General features: G+C 33.8%; 1 protein-coding gene across 4 annotated transcripts in view; it reads right to left on the bottom strand.

The window, feature by feature from the left end:
• The window catches only part of LOC111365950 (villin-3-like), a 14,342-nt gene extending 3,920 nt beyond the window's left edge, over positions 1-10,422 (bottom strand). Inside the window, exons 1-15 of one of the 4 annotated variants that reach the window (XM_022986528.1) lie at positions 10,275-10,422; positions 5,980-6,124; positions 5,700-5,799; positions 5,465-5,533; positions 5,136-5,372; positions 4,873-5,050; positions 4,609-4,741; positions 2,620-2,779; positions 2,187-2,337; positions 2,002-2,102; positions 1,763-1,921; positions 1,242-1,310; positions 851-919; positions 602-739; positions 316-444 (exon numbers count right to left, since the gene is read on the bottom strand). In XM_022986528.1, coding sequence (XP_022842296.1) covers positions 316-444; positions 602-739; positions 851-919; positions 1,242-1,310; positions 1,763-1,921; positions 2,002-2,102; positions 2,187-2,337; positions 2,620-2,779; positions 4,609-4,741; positions 4,873-5,050; positions 5,136-5,372; positions 5,465-5,533; positions 5,700-5,799; positions 5,980-6,035 — 1,749 coding nt within the window. In that variant the 5' untranslated portion in view covers positions 6,036-6,124; positions 10,275-10,422. Of the gene's footprint in view, positions 1-315; positions 445-601; positions 740-850; positions 920-1,241; positions 1,311-1,762; positions 1,922-2,001; positions 2,103-2,186; positions 2,338-2,619; positions 2,780-4,608; positions 4,742-4,872; positions 5,051-5,135; positions 5,373-5,464; positions 5,534-5,699; positions 5,800-5,979; positions 6,125-8,665; positions 8,812-10,274 lie in introns of those variants that run through there. The other 3 variants (XM_022986530.1, XM_022986527.1, XM_022986529.1) reach the window with 3 other exon arrangements.
• Between the last annotated feature and the right edge of the window lie 5,404 nt (positions 10,423-15,826).

Here is a 15,826-nt window from a genome sequence, read left to right as displayed (position 1 = left end):
CCAAGAACATGAAGTAACAATACCAGAAAAAAAAAATCTTTATTTTTTTTAAAAAAAAAAAAAAAAAAAATTAAAAAGAAAAAAAAAAAAAAAAAAAAAAAAAATTGGGTAGAAAACATCCAACTCCTTAGCAGCAACAAGAGAGGCCATGTAGGGCCATATGATCCTATATTCACAGTTCTTCTTATCTTAATTATTTGGTGGCACCCCGGACTCACATACTAGTTTAGAACAAGATATTTTAGCAATGTAGGAAAAGTTCAAATAATGAGAAATGAATGAAAGACGATGACGGATTCTTCTAAGAGTGCCTACCCTGAGAAACTCTGAGACTTTGGTGGCCAACTGTTGCTGCTCAAAGGTACTTTGATTACCATGCCAGGTGAAGATTGAAGATCCAGATTGCAAGAGAAAACAGTCATTCGAGTTCAAAGAAGTCGCCACCTAAAAAGATGAAATAAAATTGAAATTGATACTGACGTATTACTGCATACTGCACAGGCAAAGAAGATACCTAATGCAGTATAATCTATAAAAGACTGAGGAGTTGGAAAGCCACGCATATCAGTAAGCCAAAAGACAAATAAGCTAATGAACATACAGCATCAACTTGAACAGCTTTGTTGTTATGCATAGACGTTCCAGATATCTGGATAAGCGCAACAGAATCGGCAGTGTATGTTTCATCATTCAAACCTTTGTCGGCTATATAATTCTTGTAACCAGAACTCATGCCGCCCTAATGCAAAATTCAAGATGGTTAAAGGAATACCTCACGTGTCTTTTCATTCTATGACTAGCCTAGTTTTCTTCTTTTTCTTATTTCTATTCCATGTAGCTGAAAGAGCACCTTAAGGACGACCATGGGCTGAAAGATGGCAATAAATTGAGGTGGCTCTTTCCCTTGAAGTATCCGACCCTGCACGAGGCATTAATCAGTCTTAACTCTGTACCTTGACGTTGCATTGTCTAACAATATAAACAATTTGAGTTCGGCTAAGCTTAAAAAGTAAAGTTATTTTAAGTAATTCGTGCCTTCAAATATCTTTAGATAAAATTACTTTTTTAACTTCTAAGAAAAATACACTTTTTTTTCATGTAACGTTTACTTTCAAAATATGAAACTTACTTATTTCAAACTTTCACTAATAAAAAAATATTTATATTCTAATCTCTTTAAAAAACTTAAAACACTTGTTAGTAAACATTTTAAGCTTTGGTAAACGCGCTTGTATTGATACCTGCACTGGCCTCCCTTTCAGTGAGTTGCACATTGTAGTGGCCAATCGAGCAGCTATCTTTTGGTCCTCCTGAAAATTGTAGAACTTAGTGTTGTAAATGACTCCACAAACTCCAAAATAAATAGAGAAAAGCTACATAAATCGGACAAATATTAAAAAACATTTATATATGAATGCCAGGATAATGTGCTGCATGGATAAGTTATTTTGGAACATTTAGGGGATAGAAAGAATCTCCAATTCTTCGTACTAAGGTAAAGTTGAAAATAATCGTTCTACATTTCTAAATGCAACAGATGATATCAATATATTGAGTTGTTATTACAGAAAGCATAAAACATATACTAATTTGATAGAAGGATCCATGCAAAATCATTCATCTTAAGATCCAACAGGAAATTCCGAAACTGTGTTGATCACATCTTAATCTAAACCTTTGTTTCTTCTCAAGTCAAATATCATGGTTTGACATGGCAAAAAATAATGATGTATAGCTAATGAGTAATGACAACGTATGTTACCTCGATGCTGTCTTTTCCAATCCAACAACACAAATAGTAATCTTCTTTCCGTTCATTTGAATGGTAAGTATAGAGGATAACGTAGCAATCTCCACTGAAAAATTTACCAATATCTTCAACAGGAACTGGAGTTTTGGCACTGCCATTGATACGCCAAACCTGGCAAATATGATATTTGAAATTCAAGCTTTCTAAAAGAGCTAACCCCATAACGACCAGGTAACATGTTAGCAGCAGACCTCTATTTTTCCACCTCCTTCAAGCAACGGGGGGACCTCCTCATTCACGGAAGCACTCTTGCTTGCTCCCTTGACACCAGCACCTTGCTGCTTCAGCAAAGCTACCGGCAAGCACAGTGGTTTCAGAACTTAATAATGTCCAGAAATCATGAAGTATATTTTTGAGAAGACGGAATGAGATATACCTGCTACTTTCCCTCTTCCCTCCTCAGCAACAGAAGGTGTTGATCCTGACGGCCAAGATTCAAAGTTGGACTTAAATGAATGTGTCTCATAACCTTGAATAAGCCGAATTATATGTGTTGACTTTGGTCTATTTTGGCTGGTCACAAAATCCTGAGGAATACCTTACACTAGTGAGTGTCCAAGCAACATATCCAATTCAAAAGCATGTTTGGCTAAGCTTAAAAAGGTAACATTTTTGCAACCATGTGTAGACAACTTCTAAGTAAACAAAGTTGCTCTTTTTGAAAATAACTCTTGCTTTACTATAAAAATAAGTATCTTGTGTATGTAAACTTTTGACCAATATTTATTTTTTATTTATTTAAAATTTACTCTTTAATTTGAACTTTTTAAGCTAGAAGACATGCACAGAATATGAAAAAATAAGCACACCTCAGCAGCTTGAATAGCAACTTTCCTCTCCTCTACTTGTGTTACGCGGCCAACCCAAACAAATACCTCAGCACCACAATCCAACAGATAGCATTTATTGTTTTCCAAACTTGACTTAGAAAGTTCACAATCTACATCTTTTACTTGACCATCAAAAATACTGCAGAAAAGCAAAACAAGACCACTGATTTAGTTCCTCAAGTCAATAACTGAGAAGTTCAACCAGTAACATGATCCAGTGAAGAAGCTCACGTACATAATCCAAAAATAAGAAAGCATGTGCACACAGATACTAATCAACTTGTAGGGTCCTGATATAGGTGCGAATCGTGGTCGATTGCAGAAGAAACGAATGCGCTGCTGACTAAATATTTTTGGGATTATATTGGATAAAACTGCAGAAGCTATTGAATGTAAATCATATTACTAAGAGGAATGAAAACGAACTACAAATGGACAGCTTTCAAGAAGTTGCCTCTCTTCTCAATTTCTCTTTATCTCATTTTCTGAATGTCCCCCAAATGAAACTACCCTCTCTTCTTTATAGATAGAAGCTTGCCTGGACTATTTGTTCTCCTAAATCCCCAAAATACCCCTAATAACTAACGATTAATGTAGAGTTCAATTACCAACTTACATGTGTGTAGAAATTAAAAGTGAAACAGCTAATTTAAATAACGACATCCTAGTATTACAAGGGATTATATAAATGTCATCAAGAGTGCAAAGAAAAGTGAATACAATCATATGCTAGCAAATATTAAAGATGGAATTATATCCCACTTGGAAGTAATTAGTAAATACTAAATAGTACACAAACAAGGTCCTTAAACATCAGTTAGATCTCCTTAACATTCTTTTGAATCAAACCATAAACACGAGCAGAGACCTTCCATTAGAATCGTGAGAATTTTATTTGTATGCGATGTGAAGTACTGACTGAAAACAACTGATAACTTCCAGAAACCACCCATCACAGTGGCTAAGATGAGAGAGAATGAAAGAGTGGCAGAAGACAGCAAGCAGTGCGGTAAACAAGAAGCATGAGAAATTCAAGCCCTTGTTTGAGCCACTTTATTTTCATAAGAATACCTTTTTGAATAGCATTTTGATGAGAAATGTGTGGTTAAAAAATAAATAAAAATTCTGGATTTGAGTGTAATATTATTTCACTGAAAAATATGTAATTGAAATAATGTCAAATCACTATTTAAGAATGAATTTTTTTGAAAGAAATGCGGACGAAACAGTGCCCAAGATACTAGAAAAGTAAAAAACCAAAGGAACATATAATTTTGTGAGTCGATGGATTTAAAAACTAGTCATGAAATTGTACTGGTTAGTTGTTAAAACTAAACAAGAAAGTATATGTGAAGAAGGGGCTAAAAACATAGGAAAAGAACAAATTAATTGCTTCTGAAAAAAATGACTGATACCTACCATGTTAAAGAAAAGAAAAAGATTTTGACACTCAGTTTTTGTCACCACATTTGTCGCAGAATCAGTTATCTTCAGATAAGAATGATATTTGACGTAGATCAAAGCAGATAAATATCACCTTCTACTGCCAGAAACCTACCAGCTAAATAACACACGTTTAATATTTCAACTTTGCTAATACAATTTGAACTGAAAAAAGAAACCGGTAGATATCTCTAATTCTATTTTATTTTCTTGAACTATCTTTCAATGTATAACATGTAAAATACTTTATCTATTCACCAAAAGCATTCAACTCAATCACTTGAATCTTACTTTTAGACCAGGTTTTAAGGCAAAAAATACGATGCAGATAATCTCATAATTCCTGATTTAGTATCATGAAGGACTATCAGCATGAAAGTGAAATAAATTAAGCAAACGTTTGAGTGTTTTTCTTTATGATAGAGATATCAATTTCTACACAAGTACAATGAACCTATAATATTTGCAATGTGAAAGCATCTAACTCGAAGACAATTATACGATTAGACTTGGAAGAATAACTACCTAAAAAGCTTTGCAGGGGTCCTTTCCGGAACAATATCATCTTCAGTAGTAACCTTCTTGCCAATTGGAGCAAACCCGCCAAAGAGGAGCCAAAATTCACCAGAATCTGTCTCAGCTTGCAATTTTCCGTCATCTGGAGAGTTAACAACATGAACAGACAAAACAAATAGAAGTAGCTGTCGAAAAATAGAAACACGGTTTTCATATTGGAAAGGACAGAAAAATATGACAACCACAGTGCTTACTGCATAATATTGCTCTTACCAACAATGGCAACATCACACGTCCCCTCATGGTACTTTTCCTTCAAATACTGAATTACTTCTAATGCTTTGGCTCTTTCCTGAACGTTGGAGTTTGCACCATTGAACTGATATATCTTGCCTTTAGTGTCAAGAATAAAAACATCATCATGATTTAGTGAGGAGCGGGAAAAGGGAACCTGCATAACACGGAGAACCAAAGTACATTGTCATTTTATGATCTTGTAGTATTGCTTTGAATATAATACATGGATTCACTTTTACCTGCTTCAATCTTACAACTCGTTTTCCTCTACAAATATATAGTCGGGTTTCAAATTCTTCTTCTTCAGCTTTCTTAAATCCAGATGCCACACCACCTTCCAATGGAATAATACATGGTTTGAAGTACGACAAGAATTTGTCAGATTCATAGCCTTGTAGTTCTCTATGCTGCACAGCACGGCCACCAAGAATGGCATCAAGTTCAACAGTTTTGATAGCTGCTGTTCCCGCTTCATCCTGGGGAAAAAAAATAGAAATAAATCCTTAAACTTGATGAAATAGACATGAAGGAAGTACTGCTAACAAAGAAAAGTAGAATGAGATCATGCCTGGCTAGTATCCTTTCCAAGCCAGAAGTGTATGTCATAAAGAAAAGCACCTCCCTTGCCAGGACTTGTCTACAGAGAAAAGCATAGGTGTGTAAGAAGTTTAAAAGGCTTATTGATTTTTTATTTTTTCTGATATTATATTAAGAAAAAATAACTAATTTACTGCCCATCCAAATTCACATCAAATTTAAACCCTAAACTCGCGAGAACTCGCTAGAAGCAGAACAGTACAAACCTGCAACAGAATGTATGAATCTCCAGAGTAGAATTTGCCATAATCTGATTTTGGCAAAGGAACAGGTTGGAAGTCTTCAATCCTCCAGATTTCAGTCCCTCTGTGAAGTGTTAAGATCGACCAAAAGGTAGAAACTTCTAGCCAACAAAATTCGAAAGCAAAAGCACTCACAGGCTTGCAGTAATAAATATTATATATTTTTATTAATTTCTTTCATTGTACTAGAGATACTAAGCAAATTAGTTAGCTTATTAAGTGTTGTTAGCATAAGAAAGGATACATTCTCTGCCCCGCCCCCTGAAATGCAGGTTCCAATGCTTTTGCTGAGCTAGACATTGTGAGATATTGTTTTCACTACAGAAGATTGTGACACAGAAAGACAACAACTCCCAATAGCTGTTTCTATATTCCACCCGAATTAACTGCTGAGAGAGAAAAAAAAGAAGGTAAGAAAGGTTGTAGAAAGAAACAATTAAGTATGTAACTGACAAGCATATTGTATCTAGAACTCAATAACCCTCCGTTATAGCTGCAGTAATCAGCTTATTTTGTGCATAAGCGCTACCAGTATACAAAACTACCCTTTCAAGAGAAGGAAAAGAAAATGAGACAAATATACAAGGTGCTGAGTCCCATGAAATCTGCATTACTCTTTTAAAGATAAAACATCTCTAACAGTAGCTTTATTCAAGCTTAAGTCCAAGACAATGATACATGCAGGTTAATGCCAGCTGCTTTCAGGTCGTCAATTGGACTTGCTATGAAATGGTCCCCTTCTTGTACTCCTTCTCTTGACTAAGTTGCCCCCATGATGAAATACTAACAAGATAAAAATGCATAAAATGTTTCTGCACACAGACTCTATCATCTCAGCTTACAGACAGCATAAGATTTGAGAAACAAAGTTGATAAGAATATTATTCCTGTCTAGAAGATTTTTCCCACAGAAAGGTTCAAAAGATGATAAAATCCATGGCTAAGGAGAAGATCCTTTCTATTGTACAGATATTGTAATTTGTAAAAATATTTAAAAAAGATGATTTCGGAACAGTAAAAAGTAATAGCTTGTCTTATGAATACAAAGTAATCCTTGATGTTTTAAAATACATACTTCCTCAGCAGTAGTACAATTTTACAAAGTGGAAAAAGTACGAAGATGAAAGCGTAACTCGATGCATGTCAAAGTAACTATTTTGGAGGGGCAAAAGGAGATGGGAAGTAAACACTAAAGTTCTGAACAGAATTCAATATCCAATGGCAATTTTCTCTATCATCGTAAGTGTTTTGCTACTTGAAATCCTGAATTCTAGACTGCTAAGGCCTTTAACCCAAGCGAACCTGAATTCAACGTTGTTGAAGAACATTGAAAGGTAAAATAAAGGCACAAAAAAAAAAGAGGTTCTTATAGCTTCCTATAATAATATATGAACACTACCCATGCTACCAGTTCCATGAACAGTTGATCTTTCCCTATATGCTAAGTATTAACAGGTCTTCCAACATAATCCCAAGTTGAAGAAAACACTTTCCTCGAGTGGCTTTCCATTTTCCATAAAATGGTACCAGGCGATCATTTCTGCCCTTGCCACTTGATTTGCCTACACCAATTTGAGGCACTACATGAAAATGCTAATTCTCTCATGCACACTTCTGTTAATGAATGGTACTTGAGACTTTTTCTACGTAGCATAACTGAGAAACAAAATTAATGAACCACAATGAATCTACTCACATATTCTGCTAACAATATTATAATCCAGACAAACTTGTCATGTGCAAGAAAGCACTGACAAATGAGACCACACTGCAAGCATTTTGTCCTTCTAATATAACCAGCCAAGTGCATTTAACCTCTCCCTCAACTACTACTATGATGTTAAAATTATCTCAACATTGATGTGCAAAAGAAGGAAATTGAAGTCAGCAACAAACGGTTTTCTTGGAAAATTCATAAACTACCAGGACCAAGTGTCAACTGATCGATAGTTCTTGAATCATTTTTCAAATCTTAAGGCTCGCATCTTCCATGGATACCCAAAGAGAGAGCATCAAATCCAAGTACTTATCAACAAGACTCGTGATTTTATTCTTGACAGATGATGGACCATGACATTGGATATCATGGGCATGTTTACTCCCGTTCAAAATTTCTCATGAGTACTTTCTTAAATTACAAAAGCAATTCACTGACCCAAACAATACCATCATCCATCAACTCTTCAAAGAAATTATTCATTAAATCAGTGTCTATGCAGCTAAGCTTGCCTATTTTCTGGTATTTAGTAACCCAGTCAGCCTGAAGAATGCCTGAATTCTACTTCAGCAACTTATGATCTTCCAAAAAGATCATGAGAACTTTGTAAAAAAGATACTCATGGCCTATCTATATCAGCAATTCAAATCATTACTAGCAGTAAGCTTACCAACTGAACCAACCCACATTGAGTCTAAGAATGAGTTCGTATCAAAACATTTAAATGCGGTCTCTCATAAGAATTCATAATGCAGGATCCCAACTACAAAATTTCTATTAAACTTCAACGTGCCCAACAGAAAAAGTTACACGAGAATTGATATTTGAGTCAAAACCTCAAGTTCACTGTAAAGATCCTTCCTTTACCACACCATTTCAAAATTAACAGATCCTAAGAAAACAATCAAACATAAAAGTTTAAAATTAATCTAAACATATAACTTAAACTTGTTAAGCAAAAAAATCAAATAACAGACAATCAATAAGCATTAACTTATTAAAAGAATTAGATATCATTTCAGATATGATCTGATTGAATTAAATAAGTAAAGATTGACGATAAAGCAAACCCATCTCACAAACAACCCATTGAGTTCAAATTAACACACTTTAAATCCCATACCACAAAATTCAAAGAAACACGAAAACCCATATCAAAATTCAATAGAAGGGATCTAAAGACGCATTATTTAGAGTCATCTGATCAACAAACCTTCAAGAGATCTCTTCAAATTCTCTCTTTCTTGAAAAATACGATGATAGGTGAAGAGATGAGGTGTTTTTAGAGCGAGAAAGCAAAAGGTTTGTAGGGAGAAAAGAAGGTTTGCAGAGCTGGCAAATGTGAGCGAAAAAGGGAGAGGGGTCGATGTAAGGGTACGTTTGGCAGTGATATTGATAATTAATATTTTTTTTTTGGGTAATTGGCACAAAACGTCCCTACCTTTCAAGTCTATTGTGGAAAACGTCCCTACCTTTCATTTTTTGGCATTTTTGCCCTCATTTCAACCTTTCTTTGCGCTGGACGTCCTTCCGTCCATATTCCGTCAATTTTTCCGTTAAACATTCGGGTAATTGGCACAAAACGTCCCTACCTTTCAAGTCTATTGTGGAAAACGTTCATACCTTTCATTTTTTGGCATTTTTGCCTAAAAAAAATCAATTATTTTGTAATATAAAAGGCCTAGGAGAGAAAGGAGAGTGAATAATTAAGGGGACATTATATTTAGTCCCCAACCTATTCACTGAGTAGCAAATGAGTCCCCATTTTATTTTTTAAATAGAGACAGTCCAATTAGCTTTTAGAAATGTCAAACTTTTTATTAATATAATTCTTAGTTTAACATAAATACAAATAAATAAATAAATAAATCCCTTTCCATTTTCCAAGCCACCAACTTTAACATACACTAACAGCGAAACAAACCACCTCGTGTTATCTATTTTCACTTAAAATATCCAAATCTCTCCATTTTCAATTAAGTGTAACCCTTCATTCTTCGATTATCATTCATTGTACACTCAATCCATTTTCAAGTGTGTGAGGACAATTTTATCCTTGTTTATGGAAAGAAAAAGGTATTTTTGTATTTAATTAACGGAAAAACTGACGGAATATGGACGGAAGGACGTCCAGCGCAAAGAAATGTTGAAATAAGGGCAAAAATGCCAAAAAATGAAAGGTAGGGACGTTTTCCACAATAGACTTGAAAGGTAGGGACGTTTTGTGCCAATTACCCGAATGTTTAACGGAAAAATTGACGGAATATGGACGGAAGGACGTCCAGCGCAAAGAAAGGTTGAAATGAGGGCAAAAATGCCAAAAAATGAAAGGTAGGGACGTTTTCCACAATAGACTTGAAAGGTAGGGACGTTTTGTGCCAATTACCCGAATGTTTAACGGAAAAATTGACGGAATATGGACGGAAGGACGTCCAGCGCAAAGAAAGGTTGAAATGAGGGCAAAAATGCCAAAAAATGAAAGGTAGGGACGTTTTCCACAATAGACTTGAAAGGTAAGGACGTTTTGTGCCAATTACCCTTTTTTTTTTATCGTGATAAAAGTGGGGGCCATATATAGTTAAAAAAATTAAAAATAACGGTTGAAGTAGTGATATAATAATATCATTTCAGATATGATCTGATTGAATTAAATAAGTAAAGATTGACGATAAAGCAAACCCATCTCACAAACAACCCATTGAGTTCAAATTAACACACTTTAAATCCCAGACCACAAAATTCAAAGAAACACGAAAACCCATATCAAAATTCAATAGAAGGGATCTAAAGACGCATTATTTAGAGTCATCTGATCAACAAACCTTCAAGAGATCTCTTCAAACTCTCTCTTTCTTGAAAAATACGATGATAGGTGAAGAGATGAGGTGTTTTTAGAGCGAGAAAGCAAAAGGTTTGTAGGGAGAAAAGAAGGTTTGCAGAGCTGGCAAATGTGAGCGAAAAAGGGAGAGGGGTCGATGTAAGGGTACGTTTGGCAGTGATATTGATAATTAATATTTTTTTTTTTATCATGATAAAAGTGGGGGCCATATGTAGTTAAAAAAATTAAAAATAACGGTTGAAGTAGTGATATAAGAATAAAAAAAAATCAATTATTTTGTAATATAAAAGGCCTAGGAGAGAAAGGAGAGTGAATAATTAAGGGGACATTATATTTAGTCCCCAACCTATTCACTGAGTAGCAAATGAGTCCCCATTTTATTTTTTAAATAGAGACAGTCCAATTAGCTTTTAGAAATGTCAAACTTTTTATTAATATAATTCTTAGTTTAACATAAATACAAATAAATAAATAAATAAATCCCTTTCCATTTTCCAAGCCACCAACTTTAACATACACTAACAGCGAAACAAACCACCTCGTGTTATCTATTTTCACTTAAAATATCCAAATCTCTCCATTTTCAATTAAGTGTAACCCTTCATTCTTCGATTATCATTCATTGTACACTCAAGAGTTAAAAGATGCGGTCCAATTAACGTGTCATATAGAATTATGCTGGCAAATGTGAGCGAAAAAGGGAGAGGGGTCGATGTAAGGGTACGTTTGGCAGTGATATTGATAATTAATATTTTTTTTTTTATCATGATAAAAGTGGGGGCCATATGTAGTTAAAAAAATTAAAAATAACGGTTGAAGTAGTGATATAAGAATAAAAAAAAATCAATTATTTTGTAATATAAAAGGCCTAGGAGAGAAAGGAGAGTGAATAATTAAGGGGACATTATATTTAGTCCCCAACCTATTCACTGAGTAGCAAATGAGTCCCCATTTTATTTTTTAAATAGAGCACAAAACGTCCCTACCTTTCAAGTCTATTGTGGAAAACGTTCATACCTTTCATTTTTTGGCATTTTTGCCCTCATTTCAACTTTTCTTTGCGCTGGACGTCCTTCCGTCCATACTCCGTTCCCTTTCCATTTTCCAAGCCACCAACTTTAACATACACTAACAGCGAAACAAACCACCTCGTGTTATCTATTTTCACTTAAAATATCCAAATCTCTCCATTTTCAATTAAGTGTAACCCTTCATTCTTCGATTATCATTCATTGTACACTCAATCCATTTTCAATTATGTGTTCTTTTGGACTCTGAATTTTTGTCTCAATTAAGACTTCTGATTAGCTACTCATTTAAAAAATTCATTTTTATTTTTCGTTAATAATAAACATACCCTTCGCTCATTTTTCTTGCTCTAGGTAGAAATAATATTACATTAAATTCTCACTTGTCAAGTATTCCAATTCTTGTTAATCAATTAATTGAATGGAGTGCAAAATACTATCCATGAGCTTAGATGACCGGGAGAAGAAAAGTGATGATAAATGCTTATTTTGAGACTCATGTAATGATTTCATTAATTTTTTTTGTTACTTGGCCTCGTTGAGATCGGATGATAATGAAGAGTTTGATGAGCTCTTTATGTCCTTGTTTGACAATCAATTTTTCTCATGTTTATTTTTAATTACACATTTTCACAATAAAGCCCTTGTTTAAGTCTCATTTTTCAAAATCAAAAACATATTTTCAACTATGCATTTTTTAATAAAATAATTTACATGTAAATTGAAAAAAAAAATCTTATTTTTTAACTACACATTTTTCAAAAATCATTATTCAATAATATATTTTTCCCCAAAAAAGGGGCTCAAACTAGGTGAAAATATTTTTCACTTAAATCCAAAATTTCTCATTTTTTTTTAACTACGCATTCTCTCAAAATTTGTTATTCAAAAACTCATTATTTCCCAAAAAATAAATAAGTAAAAAAATAAAAATAAAAATAAATATTCTATCAAAGATGGGCTATTTTTATAACTTGACAACATAAGAGGTGGGGGTGGTTAACGTCGACAAAGGGTTGTGAAATGGGAAGAAATAGGTATGTGGCTTGAGGTGCATTTTTGTTTCTTCTGTTTTATTCATTTATTTCTATATTATAGTTGAATTTTGATATTTTATCTCCGACAACTGCGACACACAAGCCTCGTGCGCGCGCTTGATGTCATTTTGGACAGTTCTTGCGATAGATTGGGAATATAAATACCAAAAAAAAAGTATGGGAGTTCATTTGTTACTAAGTGAATAGGTCGGGGACTAGCTCTGCAGTTTTTCCAATAACTAATGTAACAGTATTGTATTATGGTATGATTTTTTATTTTTTCCTTTCTTTATTTTTTCCTTTCCTTTTTTCTCTTTCTAACTTTTTGGGGCTTTTGAGAAATGTTGTAGAAAATTTGTACAATTCCTTTCAGGGTATAAACCCAAATAAAGGGATATACATATGTACATGGAGAGAGTGAATAGTGTGATGAGTTGGACAAGAAATAAATAATTTTTTGCAATAATTTCTTTGGTTTTTTTTTTTTTTTAATTCTCTTAATAAGAAATTATTCACTTTTGAAAGCAATCACTCTACTGCTGGAATAGTTTATGATTTCCTATATAATTCCGTGGAAAACGTTTTAATTTTTTTTTTTTTTTTAAAAAGCATATCGTAAAAGAGATGAACAAAACGCAAGCCAATTTGATGTGAAATGGAGAAATAGTAGTTCAAGATCCTCTACGTTTTCTTTTAATTAATTTAATTTATTACTTAATACTAAAATTAGTTGCTTGATTTTTTACATGTATAAAGGCCACGGATAATTTCTTAAATTTGTCTTCGAATATTTCAAACATTGAATTTATTGTCCATACACTAATTTAATATCCATATGGTTAGAAAATGAAAATAATTATAATAAATATAAAACTTGTCCTCAAATATTTCGATTTCTAATTTTTACTTATTTGATATTTAGGGGAGAAAACACTTGCTCTTCATCTGAGAGAATGTCTTCGAGTTTGGCAACCTCTTTAGAAACTTGGTATTACCTGTAAACATAACACTAATACATTTTCACTTCAATAAAGAGACGAGCAAGAAAGGCATGTCGGAAGGTGAACTTTGCAAAAGTACTTATTTGATTGGAAAAATAGGACGAAATGTTCGTTCTACCAATGATCTCAAGCTACTTGCCCTTTATGAGTAGATTTTAAGAAGATTTATGAAAGATTCATAAATTAATCAATAAAAAATGAGTCTGATGGCCAATGTAGGATTTTAGTCCTTTGATCACATCTGCCAGAGAAAAGAAGGAAAATTTACTTTATGCCCCCAAAGAAGGTGTTGTCAACTCCCCCACCCAAAATAATAATAATAATAATAATAATAATAATAATAATAATAATGTTGAATTAACTTTTGGATAAAAGGGATGAGAAAGAAAATGACAAACCCTTTGGTTTCAAGTCTTTTTCATTTCAACTACGTGAAGAAAAATGAATTTGTGCTCTTTCTTCACCTTAAATATAGTTCAAGGTATTGTTTAGTGGAGTTCCCATTTCCACTAGTCTAATTTTCTTGTACTTTACGTAAATACACAAAAATAAATAAATCAATAATTTGCTTTCCATCTATTGAGATCGCTTTAGTGGGCCAAACATTCTTCACAACAAACTTCTTTTTCTAAATTTGTCGTAACTGTTTTATATATGTTAAATGTAAGGACAAAAGAAAAAAAAATGTGTGTGTTTTTTTTCAGTCATTTGGCATTCTATTCGATTTAAATTATTTGTTTTTCTTTCTTATTTTTGTTTATAAGTAGAATTTACACGAGTATATATTTAAAAATGTTGGAAATATTTTTGCAACTTTGAAAAATAATTAAAGTTTATGTTTGTTTGTCATTAAACACATACACATTATCTCCCTCTTCAAATCCCAAAAACTTTCTTCGTCTTCAAAATCTTGGCGCTCTCCTTTTCTCTCACTTCCTTGAGAAAACCCTTTAGTCTCCAGCAAGCTTTTCTCTCTTTCTCAATGGTCAATCTCAACGACCTAGACATTCGATCTTTTTTCTAAGGAAGGTGAAAACTTATAAATTTTTTCCTGAAAACTTCGTTGATTTAGATAATGATAGTTCCAATAATAAAAGCCCTACTTACAATGGTGAAAACGATCACACTGTGTTGGCGGGAAAATTGTAGCATCGGTACCAAACTTTTCGTTTAATAGTAGAGTTTGCTCAAACCTTTCGTTTGTACCACCATGAGTACCAAACCTTTAAAAAGATTGCACCTGAAGTCCAAATGGATGGTTTCTGTTAGTTTGACTGTTAGTTAACCCAATAAATTGACTTTGACCAATTTTAAAAAGGGTAAAATTGTAACCTTGAATTAAACTTGAAAACAAAAAATCAAAAGCATATAACTGTTCATCTTCTCTTTCCCAACCTAACCCTAACCCTACCCCACTCCAAAACAAATCCCACCCAAGTGGGTATTATCAAAATCGTGGGGGACAAACTGGGGGTTATAATAGTGGACAGTATCCACCTGAGGGTCGAGGAGCACCATATCCAAGTGCTTCAAATGGTCCGAGAGGAGCTACTGGTGGATATGGAGCTCCAAATTTCCCCCGAGTGGACAATGTGGAGCTGGTGGCCATGGCCCGAATGCTGCGGGTAGTAACCAGAACCAGCAGTATGGATGGCCACAACAGTAACTCGAGATTCTAAATTGTAAGTGGTTGCAACAGTAGGAAGAACCATCAGTATGGATGGCCGCAACAGTAGGAAAAACTAGCTCACCTTCGATGCAGGTAAAGTTCTACAAATGTTTAGTTACCATCGGGGATTTCAGCCTTGCCGTGTCTCCACAGTGTCGTCATATGGGGAGAAAGGGTGAGGGTGAGGGTGAGGGTGAGGGTGGGGGTGGGAAAGAGAAGATGAACAATTATGGCTTTTGATTTTTTGTTTTTTGTTTTTTTTTTTTTTGTTTTTAAGTATAATTCAAAGTTACAATTTTATCCATTTTAAAATTAGTCAAAGTCAATTTATTGGGTCAACTAACGGTCAAACTAAAAGAAACCATCCGTTTGGACCTCAGGTGCAAGTTTTTTAAAAGTTTGGTACTCACGATGGTACAAACGAAATGTTTGGTCAAATTCTGTTAATAAACGAAATGTTTGGTACTGCTGCTACAATTTTCCCCTGTGTTGGCAAAACGACCTTATCAAAAGACAGTGAAACCCTTAATTGATGAATACACTGGCAACAATGACAACAAGACGAATGAGAACGTTGAATTTAATGTTAGGAAAATATGGAAGTTTAATCTTGAAGATATTAATATATTATTAAGAAAATTGAACCCGCTTAATCAGTCGCAAATATATTTAATTTTCAACCAAAGGATGTCTGTAGTGACTTTATGTTTCCTTAGAGATAAATTTGTCAATTTGTAAATCCTATTTCACGTCCAAGGAACTCAACAAAATGTGCATATTTGTGTGTGTGTGTGTTTGGG

The sequence above is a fragment of the Olea europaea genome, chromosome 17 (assembly GCF_002742605.1).
Source record: "Olea europaea var. sylvestris chromosome 17, O_europaea_v1, whole genome shotgun sequence".
Lineage (NCBI taxonomy): Eukaryota > Viridiplantae > Streptophyta > Magnoliopsida > Lamiales > Oleaceae > Olea > Olea europaea.
The sequence above is the reverse complement of the archived record's forward strand: the minus strand, read 5'-3'. Positions and strand labels throughout refer to the sequence as shown.